The 21,035-nt window shown below is 42.1% G+C and overlaps 1 protein-coding gene across 1 annotated transcript in view; it reads right to left on the bottom strand.

Annotated features, from left to right (window-relative positions):
* LOC132404616 (ADP-ribosyl cyclase/cyclic ADP-ribose hydrolase 2-like) overlaps window positions 1-20,114 on the bottom strand; it is a 43,001-nt gene extending 22,887 nt beyond the window's left edge. The window contains exons 1-2 of the mRNA XM_059988912.1: window positions 19,948-20,114; window positions 6,804-6,933 (exon numbers count right to left, since the gene is read on the bottom strand). Coding sequence (XP_059844895.1) covers window positions 6,804-6,933; window positions 19,948-20,114 — 297 coding nt within the window. The remainder of the gene's footprint in view (window positions 1-6,803; window positions 6,934-19,947) is intronic.
* Window positions 20,115-21,035: the final 921 nt, after the last annotated feature.

Raw genomic sequence — 21,035 nt, 5'->3', positions numbered from 1 at the left:
TGCATAGACACTAATCCACTTAACAGCCCTTGTTCTGCAGCTTTCTAACCTACTAAATTGTAGGTCTTTGGACTGTGGGAGGAAACGAGCACCCGGAGGAAACCCACATGCTCACAGGAAGAATAGACAAAATTCTTTCACATAGCGTTGGAGTTGAACTTTGAATTACGACACCCCGAGCTGTGATAGCATTGCACTAACCACTATGCTACCATGGTGCCCCAATGTCTTTGAGACCAAACCACAGAACATAGTTAAAAATAAGTAAGCCAAAAATGTAAGATGTTTAAATAAGTTTTATACCATAAAGTATGTTTTTTTTGGAAATATATAACTGAAGAATTTTACAGCTGCTCAGTATTGTGCTAATGACTGTTATGGGAAGGATGTCCTATTATCAATCCTCCCTATATCTCTCACAATTTTCTATATCTCTATCACACATATCGCGTCAGTCTGCTCTGCTCCACAGAGATTAAAGCAAGCTCATTGCACCAAACAATCCATCGGAGGAACTCAGTGGGTTGGGCAGCATCTGTGGGCAAATTATTATTAATATTTGTATTATTAATATTTTAGGTTGAAATCCAGTATCAGGACTGTTCAGCCACTTCTCATAAGTGAAATACTCCATCCCAGGAAACATGGAGCAAAACAGCATGGATACAGGCCCTTTGGGCCAGTGAGTTGATGCTGACCCTGTTGTCTACCTGACTAGTCCAAATATCCTGCATATACACTTTGTATATCTCTAAGCACCACACCTTTATGTACCTGCTTCATAAATGATACTGTTGTGCCTGTCTCAACCACTTCTATTGGCAACTCACCCCTTTCATCTTAATGCTTTCCTTCTGGTATTAGACAATTGAATCCTGGGAAAAAGATACCAACTGTCTGCTCTATCTATGCCTCTCAAAATTTATAAACCTCTCATATCTACTCTGAACCTCCACCACAGCAGAGAACAAAAGCATACAGCAAATGCCTTCAGATGCATGCAACATCTTCTGCACCCTCTCCAAAGCCTCAACATCCTTCCAATAGTGGGCAATCAGAACTGGATGCAATACTCCAAACTAGAGTTTTATAAAGCTGCAACATAACTTTCCACTCTTGAATTCAGTTGATCAACTAATAAAGGCAAGCATGCCATATACCTTCTTTACCACCCCAACAAATTTCATAGCCACTTTTAGGGAGCCCTAGACAAAATCCTTCTGCATATCAACACATTTAATAGTCTAGCTATTAACAGTGTATTGTCCCTTTACATTTGGTCTCTCAAAGGGCAACACTTCACATTTTGCATCTGCTATTTCTCTGCCCGTATCTACAAACGATCGACAGCGTTTCATTTGCTGGCTTTCTATGCGATCCACAACACCACCAGTCTTCATATCACCTGAAAACTTAGTAACTCACCCATCTATGTTTTCATCCAGGTCATTTATATAGATCATGAACAGCAGAGATACCTTGCCAAACATCATTGGTCACAGACCTCCAGTTAGAATAATTCCTACCGTCTGAGCAGGTTGATTTATGAGCAAGTCCCTTCCAAATCCAATTCACCATGGCACCCATTCAACTTAACTCTTCTGCATACATCTCTCTGAAGGGACCTTGTCAAATATCTTACTAACATCCATGTGAACAACACCCATAGCCCTACCCTCATCAATCTGTGTGGTCACCTCCTTGAAAAACTTTCAAGTTAGTAAGACATGACTTCTCCTGCAAAAGACCATGGCTTTTCAAATGTTCATTCAATAAATCTTGACCCTATTGATCCTCTCCAGAACTCAGCAGCTTATAGTTTCCAGGAGTATCCCTTTATCCATTCCTGAATAATGGAAAAATGTCAACTATTTTCCAGACATCTGGGACCTCAACTGTGACTAAAGAGTGCTTGAAGGAATTAGTCAAGGTCCTAGAAGTCTCATATTTTGTCTCTCTCAATAACCTGGGATGCTGCATATCCCATCAGACCCTGAGGACTTATCCATATTAATGTTCTTTAAGAGACACAACATATCTTCTTTATATTGAAATGTCCTAGCATGTTGACTTGCTCCACACTGATTTACATAAATAATGAATAACAAGGCTCTACACACAAACCCTTATGGCATAACATTAGTCACCAGTTTCCATTCCAAGAAACTATTAATTCATGTTTATCGTCATCTGACTGCACATACATATAACCTAACAAAATGATGTTCCTCCAGATGATGGTGCACCCACAATAGATATATCACACACAGCACAGAAAACTAAATATTACCACAAATAAGTTCATTAAATATAATTCAAAATGAATGTGAAGTGCGCAGCACGGGTAAAAAGTGTACAGTACACTAAACAGTAAACAGCTTGCTGTCCTAGTGACAACACCTCTGTGGTGGCAGGGTATTAATTAGTCTCACACTTTGGGGGAAGAAGCTGTTACCCAGTCTGGCAGTCCCAGTCCTGATGCTCCTGTACACCCTTCCTGATGGTGGTGGGTTAAAGAGACTGTGGGGTGGGTGGTGGGCATCCTCGGGCCCTTCATATACAACGCTCCTGGTAGCTCTGCACTCTACCCCTGAACCAATTTTGAATCTAGCTAACTACCTCATCTTGGATTCTATGGAAGCTAACTTTTCTGACCAGCCTGCCAGGTGGGACCTCGTAGAAGGCCTTGTTCAGGTCTAAATATATAATACCTTATCCTCACCTACCCTGTTGATGACCTCTTCATCAAGTACACTGTCTGATGCACAAAGCCATACTGTCTCCTCCTAATCAAATTCTGCCCATCCAAATGTTAGTAGATCCAGTCCCTCAGAAATCCGTTTCATAACTTCCCCACCATTGATGTCAGGCTGACAGGCTTGTAATCCCCTTGTTACCTTACATAAATAGTACAACAACATTAGAGTCCTGCCATGAACACAAGAACTTCTGCAGATGCTTGAAATTTTGAGCAACACAACAGATCTGGAGGAACTCAGCAAGTCAGGCAGCATCTACGGAGGGAAATAAACAATCAACATTTCAGGCTGAGACCTTTCATCAAGACTGGAAAACATGAGGCTAGAATACAAAGGTGGGGGGAAGTTAGAGATAAGACTAGGTGAGTTGGTGTGGGAGAGAGGATGAAGTACGAAGCTGGGAGGGGGATAGATGGAAGAGATACAGGACTGAAGAAGGAGGAATCTAATAGGAGAGGACAGTTGACCTTGGAAGAAAGGAAAGGAAGAAGGGAACCAAAGGGAGGTGAAGAGAAGAGAAAGAGTGAGAGGATAACCAGAATGGGGAATGGGAAAAATGAGGAAGTGGGGAATGGCGGAGTTATTACCGGACTTTGGAGAAGTCGTTGTTCATACCATCAGGTTGGCGGCTAGTTGGATGGAATATAAGGTGTTGTTGAGTTTGGTCACATGACAGCTGTAGAAGAGTCCCTGAACAGACATGTCAGAATGGGAATACAAAGTCAAATTAAAATGGTACCCATTGGAAGATTCTGCCTTTGTGGCAGGCTGGAGGATGAAGAGTGGTTATGAGATGGATCTGGCTGGCAAGTATAAGGAAAATTCCACATTCTCTAGATTCTGGACAAGATGGTGCCAGTAAATGATTCCTTGGGCGACATCAGCAGGTAGTCAATGTCTTCAATTATTTCACTTTTTCTACATCTTTTGCTTGTTCTTTTTGTCTTGATTGTGTTACAGAAACCGCTGGAGCCTGTGACGTGCGGTTTGGAATTCGATCAAATGATCTAGCGCTCTGCTGTGTCCAGAGACGATTGAGAGCATGAGCTACCTCATGGAGTTGGGGTGTGGGGCTCATGATTGACTCCATTTTGAAGCATTGAGGAAGATTGAAGCATTGAGGTGAATGTGGAGGAGGTTAGCAGTCGCTCTCCATGAAGACCACAGGGTTGGTGGCGTTCAGACCTGGCGTGGTGGACACTGTTCACAGAAGAACTGAGTTCGTGCAGCTACTCTCCTCGATACTGATGGGAGGATGTTTTTGAAATTCTGAGATTTATGTGATTATTGAACTCTAGTTTATATTGGCCTCCTTTAGTTTTTTATGTTTTCTTTCTTGTTGTTGATTGGCAGGTGGGCGATATTTTATTTTTTGTGTGAAGGAGGAGTTGGGGATTTGGGGTCTAATGTTCTTGTTGGTGTTTTCCTGTATGGGTGATCTGTTAGTTTTTGTGTGTGAGAAAGGGGTTGGAGTTTGATGCTATTGTCAAAGTTCTTTTTTCCAAGGGATGGGTGATGTTCTTGCTAATGTTTTCAGTGTGGGCGATCCATTAGTTTTTGTTTGCAAGACAGGGGGTTGGGGGTTTGGGATTTGATGTTCTGGCTGCTGTTTTCCATGAGGGTGATCTGCTAGTTTTTTTGTGTGAGGGAATTGGGATGTGTGAGTTTTGTTTCTTTTTCTTTTTCATGCAGGGGAGGGGTTGATGTTTTTCTTTCAACAAATCCTATGGTTTTTTTGCATTTCATGGCTATCGGGAGAAGATGAATATCGGAGTTGTATTGTACATGGATACTTTGACAACAAAATGAACTGTTGAACCATTATTAAAAGTGCAAAGGAAAACAAGACCCTTTAGAGATCAGCAGGGCTGCCTGTGTCTCTAGCCACACATGGGTGGGATTTTTAATGAATGTATTCCCTCAGAGATAGAAGGAACAAGTAGAAATGTCTTGGAGAACAATCATATTATCTAGAAGGAGCTATTGGCAGACTTACAGCTCATTAAGATAAATGAATCCCTAGGGCTTGATTAAGTGCAACCTCAGACTTTGTAGAAGGCTAGAGAAGAAATTACGGAGGACCTTGCAGCAACATTAGTTACCGGTGATGTTCCCTGAGATTGGAGTGGCTCCATGCAACACACACAAAATGCTGGAGGAACTTATAAATGCTTTCATAATTATACTTCCTCTTGAATTCTGTGCTGCAGCAAATTAAAGCCAATATCCCATTTGCTTTCCTTACATCTTATCTACCATGTTGCTGCTTTCAGGGATTCTTGGACTTGTAGCCAAGGTGTTTCTGTTCTTTAGTACTCCCTTGGACGTGAGTGTTTATTGCGTTCATTAATGTTGTCCATTAAGGCCTTACCCTTATTGTTTCTCCCAAAGTGCATCAACTCTCACTTATCAGGATTAAATTCCATTTGTCATTGCTCAGCCATTTTACCAATTAATCAATACGTTCCTTTAGCCCGGATTACCTTTTCACTGTCAACAACACCATCAGAGGGGCAGAGCAAAGTCAAGTTGGTGCTAAACAGCAACTCCTTTGCTCGCATCTTTGGTAACAGCTCTATTTCTATTTTTCATATCTCTTTGTTTTCCTTTCAAGGTTTTTTTGAAGACCTGGAGTTACACTTTGACTTCAGTTCTGAAGTTCTGAAGGGTATGGGACACGCTCTCAGGGCTTCACAACCGGCTGCTTTTTGACATCCCAAGGACGCGGCCTGGAAGACTAGCATGCCTTCAGGGAGACGTGCTGATTCTAGGCTGGTGTCCATGACTGAGGGGTCGCGGGAGAACACGGAACATTAAGAGCAGTGGGTTAACTGCTGTGGGTTGTGTATCCAGAGATCTGAGCCTCTCCAGGGCCAACTCTCTGGGCACAGAGCTCGGGAAAAGTGACGCAACAGACTTTTAACATGGTAAATCAGTGAGTTGTTTGTTATGTCTCCCCTCTCACTGTGAAACTGAGACATGTCTTTTTCTATTATTAGGGAGAGAGAGACTGTGGTATGTCGAATTACCAGGTAAAGGGGTAGTCAGGTCACTGCAAATCTTTGTCTTTGTTGACACTTGCTGCACACTTGAGTATGCAGTGGAGGGTGCTGCTGTTTATTTGCTGGTGGGGGAGTATCGTTGCTTTGCTGCTGCTTGTGTGTGGGAGGGGCAGCTGGGGGGCTTTGGGGTTCTAATGTTTAACTGTCTGTCATTCTTTGGGCACTCCTCTGTTTTCATGGATGTCTGCGAAGAAAAAGAATTTCAGGATGTATATTGTATCCATTTCTCTGACATTAAATGTACCTATTGTAACCTGTTGAATTTTAGTGTTACTTACAACTAAACTAATCACACTTCCCGCATTTAGATCCAAATTGTCAATGCAAGAGACAAACAGCAAGGTTCCTAGCACTGGTCACAGACTTCCAATCACAAAAACAAATCTCTATGATCACTTCTTGTTTATTAAGCTAGTTTTGGATCCAATTTTTCAACTTGCCTTAAATCTCAGATGACAAAACCTTTTGGACCAATTACTCTTGTGGGATTATACAGTATGATCCCACAATGTGAAGTCTATATGGCCTTAATGAAGTCCACAAAGACTGTTGTCATCAATGCATTTTACTAACTCTGAAAAAATTGATCAAACAGAATATCCCACTAATAAAGTCTTGCTAACATCCTTTTATTAATTCTCACTTTCCAACTGTAGTTCATTCCTGCCTCTTAGGAGGAAAACAGTTCACTGAAATTTAATGGCCAAAGAAAATGCTGTTCAAAACAACTGCAGAAACTGGTTAACTCTGATACATGCTACTGGATGGTCCTCTAACACACTGCCATGCTGATTTTACAAAGCTTAGACAAAATGGCACAAAGTAAGAAACTGTAAATGCATTTAATGTTTAAAAATAACAGAATCAATTTTGTTTTACTTCACTCTTCTAAAATACCAAGGTATAAGGCTGAGCATGCATGTACATTATTAGAAAATCTCTCCAGTTACTCAAGTAATTTTGTATTATCAATTAGCCTCACCTCATTTCGGGGGATCTTGTGAAATGCCAACCTGATAAAAGTCTCATAGTTAGTAGGACTGATGTTGCATGGGTCTTTATAAACAAAGGCTTTTTGAAATGCTTCCCAGATTGCTGTGCAGTTCTTCTCTCTGAAACGGAATGAAAAATCCCAAATATACTTTCACAATCAATGGTTGATCACCCACCTTCCTCTGCCTCCAAACCACACCTGTAATCCTCCTTTTCCTGGTTCCATCTGCCTGTTATCCTTCACCCCTCCTCAGCCACCCATGATCTAGCAGCTACTGCCTCACTCACTTATACTGGTGATCTTCCCTCTCCTCTTAGTCTTAATGCAGGGTCTCCTGACAATTCCCTTCCTCCAGTGGCCTGTTCTTTTTCTTTGTTTCATATTCCAGCATCTGCAGTCTCTTGTGTCTACAGAGATTTGTTATTAATCTTTGTTAGCCATAGGTGAGGTACTGCAAATGGTAGACCAAAGGATAGTTAATGTTGTATCGTTATTTAAGAATATTACCTGGGAACTACAGGCTGGTGAGCCTAACTCCAGTGGTGGGAAAATTATCAAAAGGGATTCTAAGTGACAGGATTTATTTGCACGGAGAAACCAAAGACTGATTAGGGATAGTTAGTGTAGATTTGTCTGTGAAAAAGAATCATGCCTCACATCTTTGAAAAGGTGACTAAGTGGATTGACATGGCCTGGAAGGTTAGAGCATATGGGATCCAACAAATTAGCTGACGACCGATCAGTGAAAGTCAGCCTGGGATTGGTTTCAGCTGACCACTGGGAGCTGGTTGTTTTGGCTCAGCAGGCAGAGGGTGGGATTAGAGTATGATTTCCAACCGAGAGGGCAGGGCTTGTTTCCCAGGGTGGGGGTTGCGACTGCGGAGGGCGGTCAGGACCCTGAACTGGGCAAGGGTTGGCCAGTGCGTGCTTGTGTTTCTGGTTCTGGTGCAGGTTAGCAGCGAGGCTGAGCAAGCTGCCGAACTGCTGCCTTTGGTGAGGCAGCTGGGGAGAGATGGATGGTTGTGAAGGGAGAATTAAAGGGAATGAGGAGATAGTGAGGGGATGGATGAATGAAAACCGAGACAAAGGCAGTAAATGAATAAGAAATGATAGTGGAGAGAGCTCTGAAAGTGAGGAAGATGAACAAGTTCAGAGAGAAGGTATTGTCATAATAAGGTTTAATGAGAAGGCTCAAGGAAACATGAAGAAAATTAACCTATTTGTGCTAACAACAACACTGGCAAATAAGATAGGGGAAATAGTATTTACAAAAGTCTTTAATGATGGCAACCTATTAGTAAGATGTGTGAACGAGGAACAGCTTGAGAAAGCACTCAAATTAAGAGGGAGAGGAAAATGTAAGGTGGAATACAGGGAGGGTGGGAGCATGGAAAGGTGGTGGATGTAAAGGAGTGATCATGGGAGTACTAATGAGTATAAATATGGAGGAGTTAAAGAGGAATATCAAAGGAGGAAAAGTAATGAATGTTCAAAGACTGAAAACAACAAAGGAGGGAGTGAAAAAGGAAAGTGAAACAGTATTTATTGAATTTGAAGAAGAAAGATTGCCAAGGAAAATGTTCCTGGGTTTCTTGAGATACCAAGTAAGGGTATATGTGCCAAAGCCATTGAGGTGCTATAATTGTCAAAGGTTTGGACACATAGTTAAAACTGCAATAGGCAGAGGAGATGTGCTAGATGTGGGGGTGATCATGAATATGGAAAGTGTGGAACAGGAGTGCAACCAAAATGCTGTAATTGTGGAGGAGCTCATAATGTGGCATATAGTGGGTGTGAAGTTATGAGATGGGGGAATAAAATTCAAGAAATAAGAGTGAAAAGAAAGATCACTTACGCAATAAGAATGTCAAGAGAACAGAATAATGCTTCTAATGAACAGGGAGCAAGAGGGATGCGAGAGATGCAACAAAGAACAAATGACAGGATTTATGTAGACAAAAAGGCTCTAGTAGTAACATTCGTTGCAGGAGTGATTAATAGTACTGCTGAGGTAAAGTCAAAAGGTGAAAAAATTCAGCTGTTGGTCAAAGCAGCAGTGAACCATTTAGGGTTAGTAGGACTGACATAGGAAGAAGTGAGGGAGAACCTCACTAACCAGTCAAGCCAGGAAGTGTCATGAGTTTGTTAATACTAATTATGGTGATTCTTTTGCAATGGAATGCAAGGAGTTTACTGGCCAATAGCCAAGAATTCAAGCAGTTTATTAAAGAAATGGTTGTAAAAGTGGATGTAGTGTGTATTCAGGAGACTTGGTTGAAACCAACTTTAGACTTTGTGGTATATGGATATACAATGATAAGGAAAGATAGAAATCCTGGGGGGGAGTGGGTTGTGCTATGTTAATCAAACAAGTTTTCCCAAATAGGGTACTGGAAAAGGGAGATGATCAGGAATACATAGCGGTAGAAATGTGGGAGAGAGGGGAGGAAGTGGCTATTATTAACGACTATAATCCATGTAAAAGGTTGGATTTGGACAGCCTACTAAGGATACAAGCACAAAACAGACATAAAGTAGTGTGGTGTGCAGATTACAATGCTCACAGCACAATATGGGGGGATCTGATTACAGATTCAAATGGAAAGGTAAGTGAAGATTTGATGGAAGAAAGGGATTTGGTGTGTATGAATGATGGTAGAGGAACAAGGATAAACACAACAAGAGGAACTGAGTCGGTATTAGATATTACGTTAGTGTCTAATATCTTGGCTGGCATCAGTAACTGGGGAGTTTGGACAGCTTCAACAGTAGGCAGTGATCACTACCCAGTTTCATGTTCAGTGGGTGAAAGAGTTGAAGTAAGATCAGGTGGTGGAATCCCAAAGTGGGTGTTTGGAAAAGCAGATTGGGGTAAGTTCCAGAGGTTAAGTGAAGAAGCATTGACAAGGATTGACATTTCTGGAGATATAGATGAATTAAACAGTCAGGTGACTTCAGCAATTATTATGGCAGCAGAAGGAGCTATACCCAGGAGTTAAAATAGGATGAATGGAAAACTGGTTCCATGGTGGACAGAGGAATGTTGTCAGGCTGTAAAAAACAGAAATAGATCACTCAGGCTAGTTAAAAGAACCCATAATACGCAGCATTTGATTCAATATAAGAAGGCACAGGCAATGGTGAGAAGAACTATACGTCAAGCTAAAAGGGCAAGTTGGAGGAGCTTTTGCAACAAAATAGGGAGAACAATGCCTGTGGGAGAGATATGGGGAATGATTAAGAGGATGGGAGGAGATAGAAGGGAATAGGAATATCCAGTAATGATATCTGAGGAGAAAACAGCAGTCTCCAGCAGGGATAAGGCTGAGATCATGGCCAAATTGTTGGTAAAGATACATAGTTCAGAAAATTTGTCTGAAGAGTGGAGAAGGAGAAGGGAAAGAACAATGAGTCAATACCCAGGTGTGTTAAACAGGAGGGAAGAAACAGATGATATAATTGATGATTCATTTACTTTGGCAGAAATGGTGAGAGCAATAAAGAGATTGAGACCAGCCTCCTCAGGGAAAGATCTGATATGCCATGTTATGCTAAAAAATCTAGAAGAAGGAGCGCTCTTGAAGTTACTGCATTTTTATAACAGAGTGTGGGAGGAGGGAAGATTATTAAGTGCATGGAAAGAAGCAGTAGTAATTCCAATAAGGAAACCTGGCAAGGATCCGTCAAAATCTACTAGCTACAGGCCAATAACATTAACATCAAATATATGTAAGGTAATGGAAAGGATGATAACAGGAAGGTTATCGTACAAACTTAAGAAGAGGGGAATGATGGCAAGTTATCAGGGTGGTTTTAGGAAGGGAAGGAATTCCATGATAAGGTTAGAGACTGAAATAAGAAAGGCCCAGGCAAATAAAGAGTCAATAGTTGCAGTGTTTTTTGACATAGAAAAAGTCGATGACAAGATGTGGAAGGGAGGAATGTTAATTAAACTGCACAAGATGGGGGTTGGTGGGAGAGTTTTTAATTGTATTAAAGATTTTTTGTTTAGTAGAAAAATTCAAGTTTGGATTGGATCAGAATTATCAAGACAGTACAGTGGGAAATGGCACACCTCAGGGTAGTGTGATTAGCCCGTTACTTTTCATCATTATGATCAATGATGTCTTCAGAAAGGTACCAGAGGATATAGGTAGGTCACTGTTTGCGGATGATGGGGCCTTGTGGAAAAGAGGCAGGAACACAGAGCATATAATCAGGAAGCTACAAGGAGCAATTGATGAAGTGGTGGAGTGGGGTTATGATTGGGGATGTAGTTTTTCAGTAGAAAAAAACTCAAACTGTATGTTTCACCAGGAAAAGAATTGAGGTAGGAAAGAAGTTAAGGATGTATGGGATTGAATTAGAAAGAGTTGGATCATTTAAATTTCTGGGAGTTATATTTGATTCACAGTTAACATGGGCAGGCCATATCAGGAAAGTTAAGGACAAATGTAAAAAAGTAATAAACATGATGAGATATTTGACTGGTGGGGAATGGGGAGCAAGTTGTTCAGCATTAAAGAGTATGTAAATGGCTTTAGTAAGATCTGTGTTGGACTATGGAAGTGTAGCATATGGATCAGCAGCTAGGTCTCTTATAAGGAAACTGGGTGTGATTCAGGCTCAGGTTTTGAGAGTGTGCAGTGGGGCTTTTAAAACATCACCAGTATCAGCCCTGCAGGTAGAAATGGGAATAATGCCTTTGGAGCTAAGAAGGAAGCAATTGATGGCAAACTACTGGGCTAATTTGCAAGGGCACAATGATTCTCACCTTGCAAAAGGAGTGTTGCAGGAGTGCTGGTAGAATGGGAAGTTTCAGAGGGTTAACTTCAGTCGGGTAGGGAATGATATTGCTAAAGAATGTGGAGTGTTTGATCTAAGGATAAGTCCTTCAGTAGTTTATCCGGTTGTAGCTCCATGGAAGATTGTATGGCTTGACATAGACCGGCATTTATTAGAGGTAAAAAGGAAAGGAAAATATAAAACAGATTTGGTAAGTGCATTTAACTATCATGTGATGGAAAAGTATAGTGATCATACCCGGATTTATATGGATGGTGCTAAGGAACCTGAAACAGGATTGACAGGGTTTGGGGTGGCTATACCAGCAAAAGAAATTGGAATCAGCAGAAGAACATCTAATAAGTTAGGGGTGGATACAGTAGAGATGTTGGCAGTGTTGGTTGCGTCGCGATGGGTGGAGAAAGCTTGACTAGGCAAAGTGTTGATATGCTCAGAGTCATCCTCAGTTCTAGCAAGTTTAAGGTCTTTTCTCTCAAACAGCCAGCAAGATGTACTTCATGAAGTCCTTCAGTCAGTCACAAGTGTTGCAAATCAGGGAGGTCAGGTTAAATTTCTATGAGTTCCAGCTCTTGTAGGGGTGAAGGGGAATGAAAGGGTGGATGAGTTGGCAAAGCGGGTGTTAAAGAAAGAAAATATAGAAATGCACATTAGTATCAGCAAAGCAGAGGCTTAGTGTATAATCTGGGAAAGAATCATCCAAATATGGCAAGAAAGATGGGACTGAGAGGGGAAAGAGAGGCATTTATATCAAATACAAAACAGTGTTACAGGTACTAGGGTAGGCAGTGGATACAGAAGGGAGGAAACTGTGTGGACTGGGTTAAGGTTGGGGCACTGTGCACTAAACAAAACATTGAAATTGATGGGGAAACACCAGGCAGAATTGTGTGAGGAACATCAGGAAGAGGAGTCAGTAGAACATGTAATTCTGAGTTGTAGAAAGTCTGGGATACAGAGAGAGATGATGAGAATTAATCTGAGGGAATTGGGGGTGCAGGAATTCACATTAAAAGGGTTGCTGGACATGGGTGAGAGAGCACAGGTCGGTGCTTTTAGCTTTCTTAAGGGATACAGGGTTTTTTTTATATGATATGATGGATAAGCAGGAATAGGATACTAGGATGGCCAAAGAAGGAAGGATAAAGTGTAGATTAGGGTGTGTTTATGTGTGTGTGAATGGGTGAAGGGATTTAGAATGTAAGTCTATCGTCTGATCCACACTCCGGAGCAGAAGGTGGTGGTAATACACCATTAAGCTGGGGGCCAACCACCATAAAACAAGAAGAAGAAGAAGAGTTTGACTTCCCATATTGGAGGCCTGTTACTAGTGGTGTGCTGCAGGATCAGTCCTCTTTTGTCTGTCATATGTATCATTCGGTTGAGAATATAGGCAGTGTGATTAGTAGGTTTGCAGATGACACCAAAATTGGTGGCATAGTTGGCAGTGAAGATGGTTGTCGATGGTTGCAACAGGATAGAGACAAAGTGGAAAAGTGGGCTAGGGAATGGCAGATGGAGTTTAACTCAGACAAGTTAAACCAGGGCAGGACATTCACAGAGAATGGTAGGGTTTTGCAAAGTGTTGTTCAAGGGAGAGGCCTTAGCAATGAAGGTAGACAGAGTGGTGAAGGAGGCCTATGGCATGCAGATTCAGCTGGAGAGGATGCAGTAAAGAATCACAAAAATGTTTCCTGGATAGCAAGGCTTGAGGCACAAGGAATGTATGGATAGGCTGGGACTATTTTCCTTGGAGAGGAGAAGGCTGAGAGGTGACATGATAGAAGTATATATAAGTATATGAGGCATACATAGGGAAGATAGCAGAGTCTGTTACCCCTGGGAGATGTGCCGAAAACTAGAGGGAAAAATTTTAAGGTGAGGGAGGAGGTTAAAAGGTTATCCTAGACATGAACTCTTCACACGAGGTGTAGTTGTTATCTGTAAAGAGCTGCCAGATGAGGTGGTAAATATGGGCAGTAACAACATTTAAAAGGCATCAGGACAGGTAGTTTAATGAACAGGGCACATAGACATAAGGAAGTTTCCCTTTCCTTGCTTCATAGAATAAACAATGAATTCATTATTCAGTGGTATTAGTGATACTGTGGTATTAATAGATGACATTAAAAAAGCAAGATTGTGCAAAGGCTGTACCTCAGTCTCTGGGTCCTGACGAAGGGTCTCGGCCCGAAACGTCAACAGCACTTCTCCCTATAGATGCTGTCTGGCCTGCTGCGTTCCACCAGCATTTTGTGTGTGTTACTTCAGTCTTTGTGTAGTGTCTCCAAAATAATGTTTTGAGACAGGACATTGAGCGACTTATCAAAGAAGGGGCTGTTGCCACTGTGAGGAACCCCACTCCCCGTCGACAGTATTCACACCTTTTGACAGCGGTTTGACCGCAGAGGACTCCTGCACTGCCTGTTTGCACTTACTGTCCTTCCTGGTGGTGAGCCATTTCTTTTTGTTCTGTACCTGTGGCATATCCAACTCACTAAACATGCTGCCTATCAAATTTTCTCCATCTGACACCAAATGGCTAATCAATATGGTAGGTATTAAGACTATTTCAAAAGAGGAGAAATGGAAAGGCTACTGCATAATTTTTACGGCACTTCCTCTGAAAATATATCTTCAGTGTTTCCTCTAATTTTTTTTTTGCTGCTGCTTGGACCAACCATTCCTTTGAGCAAGAAGTTTGTACCTGGTCTGGAAAATGCACAGCACTTTAAGTGTTTTTTTTGTAATTAAAAAAAAATTATACTATGAATATTTAGAATTAAAATTTTAAAAATTACATAACTTTAATTTAACTTATTAATTGAAGGGTATAGTGAAATACAGAACAATAAAGCAACCTTTCACTTCTTGTAAACTTTTTCTAGCCGTGTCCAATGCCAGGTGCATGGCAACCAGGCTATGCACACAGGAACATTTCAGTTTCTGTGGCTACGCAGCCTAGGGGGAACAGTGATTATGTTCGTAAACAGATGGAGCAATACGTCTTGCACTATAATGCAGAACAGTTCTCCTCAAGCTCCGCAGGTTGTAACAGGAAAATTAAGAATGTTCGGAATGACGTGCAAGTTCAATCCTATTGAGGTGATGTTGCCAAATTGCAATGAATGATACTGAGAGCAACAATTAAATATATATCCACCCATTCAGGTTTTAGCAATTAAATAGTTATATAAGATCACCAGTTACTGAAAATTCTTACCCACTTAAACCCATGTACCTAAAGCTTAAGTTAACATACAACTTAAACAATTGCATCAGAAAGAGAATTGCAATACCCATTGAGTTTCTAGCAAAGGTTGGAGCCTCCGAAGCTGGAGGAGGATGGAAAGATAAGAATCAAGGATGAGAATTTAAAAGGCAAAGCATTGTTGGAGTCTCATATGATGTGCCTTAGGTAATTTTCCATTAGTATAGTTTATTCCATTAGTATAGGTTACAGGCATTAGGAGGTAAACTTTGTGTGTTATATTCCTGAATACAATATTCAAAAAGCTTGGATAAACCAGCACCTTTGGACCTTTGGTGGTATAGGTAACAAGGAAAGCCAGTTCTGTTCTCTGTTACTCCGATAGAAGCATTTAATATTATTTTATAGATTTTTGGCAATGGAAGATTTACAAAAATGAAATCAATCAACACTTCCTCCATGCATGGTGAAAAGCAGACTGAACTCTTGAACTAAGTTATTTTGCAAAACTGCATAAAGTATAGAAATGGAATTATTGGAAAAGTGGCTTGCTGCTAAGTACTGTAAAGATGATTTCTGCACCAATTACAAGGAAAAGAAATTCTTCCATTGACATTAAAGATTTGATAACACTTGCATCATTTAGCTATCTTGTTGTTGGATATGCAAAATAAATATTTCTGAATAGCTAAACCAATGTGCTGGGAAGTCCACAGCTGAAGTACTCCAGTTTGCCAAATACAGGTGGCATATTTACTCCAGCAAGGACACACCCATGCCCAAGACCAACAAACCTTGGCTATGTATAACTGCGGCATCCAATCGTTACATGACTATCCAAGTAAACGTGTCTAACATTAGAAAAGGATGACCTGACATATTTGGAAAACAAAAACAGTTTGTTCACTTGAACTCATTCTGTGAAGCATCAGTTACAAAGTGTCGGAAGACACTAAAGAACCACTCGATAAACTAAAATACAAGATGCTGCGTATACTGAACAGGCCAGGCAACATCTGTGGAAAGAGAAACAGAGTTAACATTTCAAATCCTTTTGATGAAGGTGTGATTAAAGGTCTCTGTCCTGAAATATTGACTCTTCTTCTCTTTCGCAGATGCTGTCTGACCTGTTCAATATTTCTGGCATTTTCTGCTTTTATTTTGGATTTCTAACATCTAAATGCAACAGTCACGGCATAATTTTGAAGTAATTTTCATGCTCACTACAGCCTGAAGTCGAAGTATTATTCCAGAACAGAACAGGTACGCGTACCTCAGGTAAATCAATGTAAGATCTGGTTACATGCACTGTCATAAAGTGCACTGATCCCTTTCCCGAGTCTTGGAATTCTGTGTCTATTGAGTCTGTCTATTACTAATGACCCTCTCAAATGATTGAGCATGAGAAGATATCCACAAATCAGAAAGATCCCGCATGCATTTAAATGAATAAGTGTGGCCAAGCTTCTAAACATTTTAAGGAAAATACATGATGATAGATTTGTCAATAGCTTTTTCGCACTTTCAAAAGTAGTTGATAATCTTCTAACTAGAAGAACTGAGACACAAGAGGTACTGCAGATGCTGGAAATCCAGCGCAATACGCTGGAGGAACCAGGCTGGTCAGGTAGCATCTATGGATTGGAATAAACAGTCGATGTTTTGGGCCGTGATCTGTGATACGATGTGCATACATAATAAAAACTTCAGTTCCTAGTGGGCGATGCAGCCAGTTCACCCTGGAAAAGGAAGGGACGTTACTGAATCACATACGCTCTCTGTTGGACAGAATCTGTTCTGTAAATAACACGTTCTAGCATTTTTAGAACAAACGTACCGAGACCCTTCCTCAGGATTGGAAAGGAAGGGGGGAAGAAATCAGATTACAGTGGGGGAGGAAGAATTATAAGTTGATAGGTGAAAGAGGGAGAAGGTTGAAGTAAAGAGCTGGGAGGTTGATTGGTGAAAGAGATAAAGGGCTAGAGAGGGGGAACCTTACAGGAGAGGATAGATGATCATGAAGGAAAGGGAAGGGAGAGGAGTACCAGAGGGAGGTGATGAGCAGGTAAGGCAAGAAAGTGGGAAAGTGAAACAAGAATGGGAAATGGTGAAGAAGAGGAAGGGGGTCAGTTGCTGGAAGTTCAAGAAATCAATGTTCATTCCATCAGGTTGGAGGCTACCCAGACGGAATACATGGTGTTGCTCCTCCAACCTGAGCTTAGATTAATTGTGGCAGCAGAGGAGGCCGTGGACTAACATGTCAGAATGGGAAGTAGAATTGAAGTATGTGGCCACTGTGAAACCCAATTTTTTGTGGTGAATGGAGCAAAGGTGCTTGACAAAGCAGTCTCCCAATCTACGTCAGGACTCACCGAAATATGTAAGATACCACACTGGGAGCACTAGATACAGTAGGTGACTCCAAGGGACTCGCAGGTGAAGTGTTGCCTCATCTGAAGCACTGTTTCAGGCCCCGAATGGTAGTGAGAGAGGAGGTGTAGGGGCTCTGCTTGCAAGAATAAGTGCCAGGAGGGAGATCAGTGGGGAGGGACGAGTGGATAAGGGACTTGTGTAGGGAGTAATCCCTGCGGAAAGTTGGTGGAGGGAAAGATATGTTTGGTGGTGGGATCCGTTTGGTGACGGCAGAAGTTACAAGAATTATATGCTGGATGCAAAGCCTAAAGGAGTGGTAGATGAGGATGAGAGGAACCCTATCCCTGGTATTATGGCAGGAGGATGAGGTGAGAGCAGACATGCGCAAAATGGAAGATGTGGGTGAGAGCAAACACAAGGAAATCTGCAGATGCTGGAAATTCAAACAACACACACAAAATGCTGGTGAAACATAGTAGGCCAGGCAGCATCTATAGGGAGAAGCAGTGTCGACGTTTGAAATCTGTCAAATCTCTTACTATCTTTCCTTTCGGTTAGTCCTGACGGAGGGTCTCGGCCCGAAACGTCGACAGCGCTTCTCCCTATAGATGCTGCCTGGCCTGCTGTGTTCCACCAGCATTTTGTGTATGTTGTTGACATGGGTGAGAGCAGCATTGGTGGTGGAGGAAGGAACATGGAGCATTGATGGTTTGAAAAAGGGGGACATCTCAGTTGTTTTGGAATGAAATGCTTTATCCTGAGAACAGATGTGGTGGAGATGGAGGTACTGACAGGGTGGGAAAAGGTATAGCCAAGATAGCTGTGAGAATCAGTGGGTTTATAAAAGATATCAGTAGATAGATTATCTCCAGAGATGGAGAAAGGGGAGAGAGGAGTCAGAAATAGACCAGGTAAATTTGAGGGTAGGGTGGAAGTTGGAGGCAGAATGGATGAAATTGACAAACTCAGCATGGGAGCAGGAAGCAGCATCAATGCAGTTGTCAGTGTAGCGTAGGAAGAGATGGGAGTGGTGCCAGTGTAGGTTTGGAATATGGACTGTTTGTTGCCAATGAAAAGGCAGGCACAGCTGGGACCCATGGGAGTGCACATGGCTACACTTTGAAGGAGGTGGAAAGAACCAAAGGAGAAATTGTTGAGGGTGAGGACCAGTTCCAGCAGATGGAGGAGAGTGGTGGTGGAGTGGAACTGGTTGGGTTTGTTGTCCAGAAAGAAACCAAGATCTTTAAGGCCCTCCTGATGGGAGATAGAAGTGTATAGGGACTGGACATCCATGGTGAAAATAAGTCAATTGGGGTTGAGGGAACTTAAAGTCGTTGAAGAGATTGAGAACGTGTGAAGTGTCATGGCCGTAGGCAGGAAGGGACTGAACTGAAGGGAGCTGAGGAATGTCTACGTGAGTCCAGTGGGGCAGGAGTTGGCAGAAACAATGGGTCTACCTGGACAGTAGGATTGTGGATCTCGGTAGGGGGTAGAAATGGGAGGTGCAGGGTAGGGGAACTGAGATTGGTGACAATGGCTGGGCAATCTTCAGAGTCAATGAAGACAGTGATGGTGCGGAGATGATGGCTCCTTTGTGCGGTCCTGCTCAAGGGATAAGTAAGAGGATGAGTCTTGAGTGCTACCATCTGATCCCAGCCAAACTACTACAGCATCTCCCCTCCACTACTTTTTCTGCATGTTTGATGGTGAGGTTGTGATTAGTCCACAGAGAGCGGAGAGCAGTGTATTCAGAGGGAGTGAGGTTTGAGTTGGAGAGGAGTGTTAAAGTCGAGACAGTTGATGTCTTGTCAGCAGTTAGAGATAAAAATATCCAGAGCAGGCAGAAGAGCAAGGTGTCCCAGAAGAGGAAAAGGGTTGAAGACGGGAGAAGGGGGTCATTGCTGTGGGCTGGAGAACCCTTGTCAAAGTCGCAGGCGATCAGTACGATCAGAGTCATGGTGGGTGCAGAGGGACAAAACTGGGGCTATTACTGAGAACAGAATGTTCTGCCTCAGAGAAGGGGGGTTAGAGGTATGGCCAGGGTGGGTAGAGGCTGGAGGGGTCAGAGGAGGGGGTGTTCTGGGAATGTAGGGTGGGAGGAAGATGGGGCTAGGAGAAATGAAGTGGGAAGGGAGGATGGAGAGGAGCCTGGGAGGCCTGGGCTTGGTGTGGAGTGATGGTGGTGGGAGAGGAACCATGGGCCCCAGCAGCAGCGAGACAGGTCTCAGCCCGGGGGAGGAGGCAGCCGAGGTCGGAGCCGGAGCTGGTGGGATCCGGAGTTTGAAAGCTTCTGGTGATGAGGTTGAAGAGAGAGTTGGTGGCAGCGAGGTCTGCAGTTTTGAAGGGGCTAAGTTCAGAACCAGAGTTGGAAGCATCGGTATCCGCAGCTTGGAGGCCGTCAACGCCTAGGTCCGAGCCTAAGCTGGAGGCAGCGAATTGAGACAACCTTTCAACTGGCAGAGTTATGATCAGTATCTATTCCTGTCAGTACAATTTGAATAGAAGAGTTACGGAGATCTACATTGCATCTTCTGCTTTCAATATTTCAAGATTGGAAATATTTTTCTACTTTGATTGCAATATTTGCAGCATAGGGATGAATAAAATTCGCAGTTAACTTTGTCATCGTGAGCCTAACCTAGGACAGCTAAAAGCTAAAATAGAGGCAACTGGTTATTGGTTCCAGAGGTCACAGTAATCTGAATTTTCATGATTATATAAGAAAAAAGAAACACATTTTCTTACCCGACAGTAGGATTAATTACTCTGATATAGTTGTAGCATCTGCCAATTATAATCTCCTTCAGGTTGTGCACAGTCGCCTTTCCTTGCCAAGACTTCGCCTTTTCATTTTCAGAAGCTAAGCAACCCGTCAATAGGACTCCAAACAGAACTAAACTCCATGTAGGCATCTTGAGGCATAGGGTCTCTCAGTTTTAACAGATCTTATGGAATAAATGTTACTTGGCCTTACTACCACTGGATTGTAATTATTACATCACATGCATGATGATAACTGTAAGAGGGGAGATAAGCTTAATAATTAAATACTGGAGCCAAAATCACAAACCTGGGCCAATGAATGAGTTCTCTCGGTGTTGAGAAAAACAGTGCTGTACAGTTGAAGATAGGTTTAGTCTGGCATGAGTTCATCTCACAATGTGGCAATGCTACAACACTGCTTATCTTCCAGGGTGGGTCAAGAAACTGAGGAGCAAATGGGTTTCACTAATGACCTTTGCACTGAAATCATACTTTTTGAGGTGTATTTAAGGGTAAAACACTGATTGTCATCAATGGATCAGAATAAAGTCCACTCATCTATATAAGCCTTGTACCTGCAAAGCTGCAGTGGTACATAGAATTTACCAGAATTCCTAGGGAGGTCCACCCCAAGATACAGTTAAAACTATCGATCACAAACTGCTCTTCTTTGCTGGCTGTTCCGCAGCACTCCGTAGCTCATGATTTACTCTACAGACAGCTCACAAATTAGGGTGTGCTTTCTTTATAGCTTCAGCCACACCCTTGCACTCAAAGTATCCTTCCAGTGTGTATTTGTATGCAGAAGAAAACAGGCAATGGCTCTGAAGCCATTCAATATCGTAGCTAATCCATGCTGACCTCATTTCCTACTATCTGCTAGATTCTCATAACCCTTCAATCTTTTAAATACTCATCCATCTCCATCTTAGTTAAGTTGAACAATTTTGGTCTCCATCATCCTCAGGGATAGAGAATCCCAGAGATTCACTACCCTCTGAGGAAAGAAATTACTACGTTTTAAATGTCTACCTTCTCATTTTGTGGCTATGACTTTCCCTTGTCCATGA

This window comes from Hypanus sabinus, chromosome 14, assembly GCF_030144855.1.
Source record: "Hypanus sabinus isolate sHypSab1 chromosome 14, sHypSab1.hap1, whole genome shotgun sequence".
Classification (NCBI taxonomy): Eukaryota; Metazoa; Chordata; class Chondrichthyes; order Myliobatiformes; family Dasyatidae; genus Hypanus; species Hypanus sabinus.
Note: the sequence above shows the minus strand (reverse complement) of the source record. Positions and strands in the feature narration are given on the sequence as shown.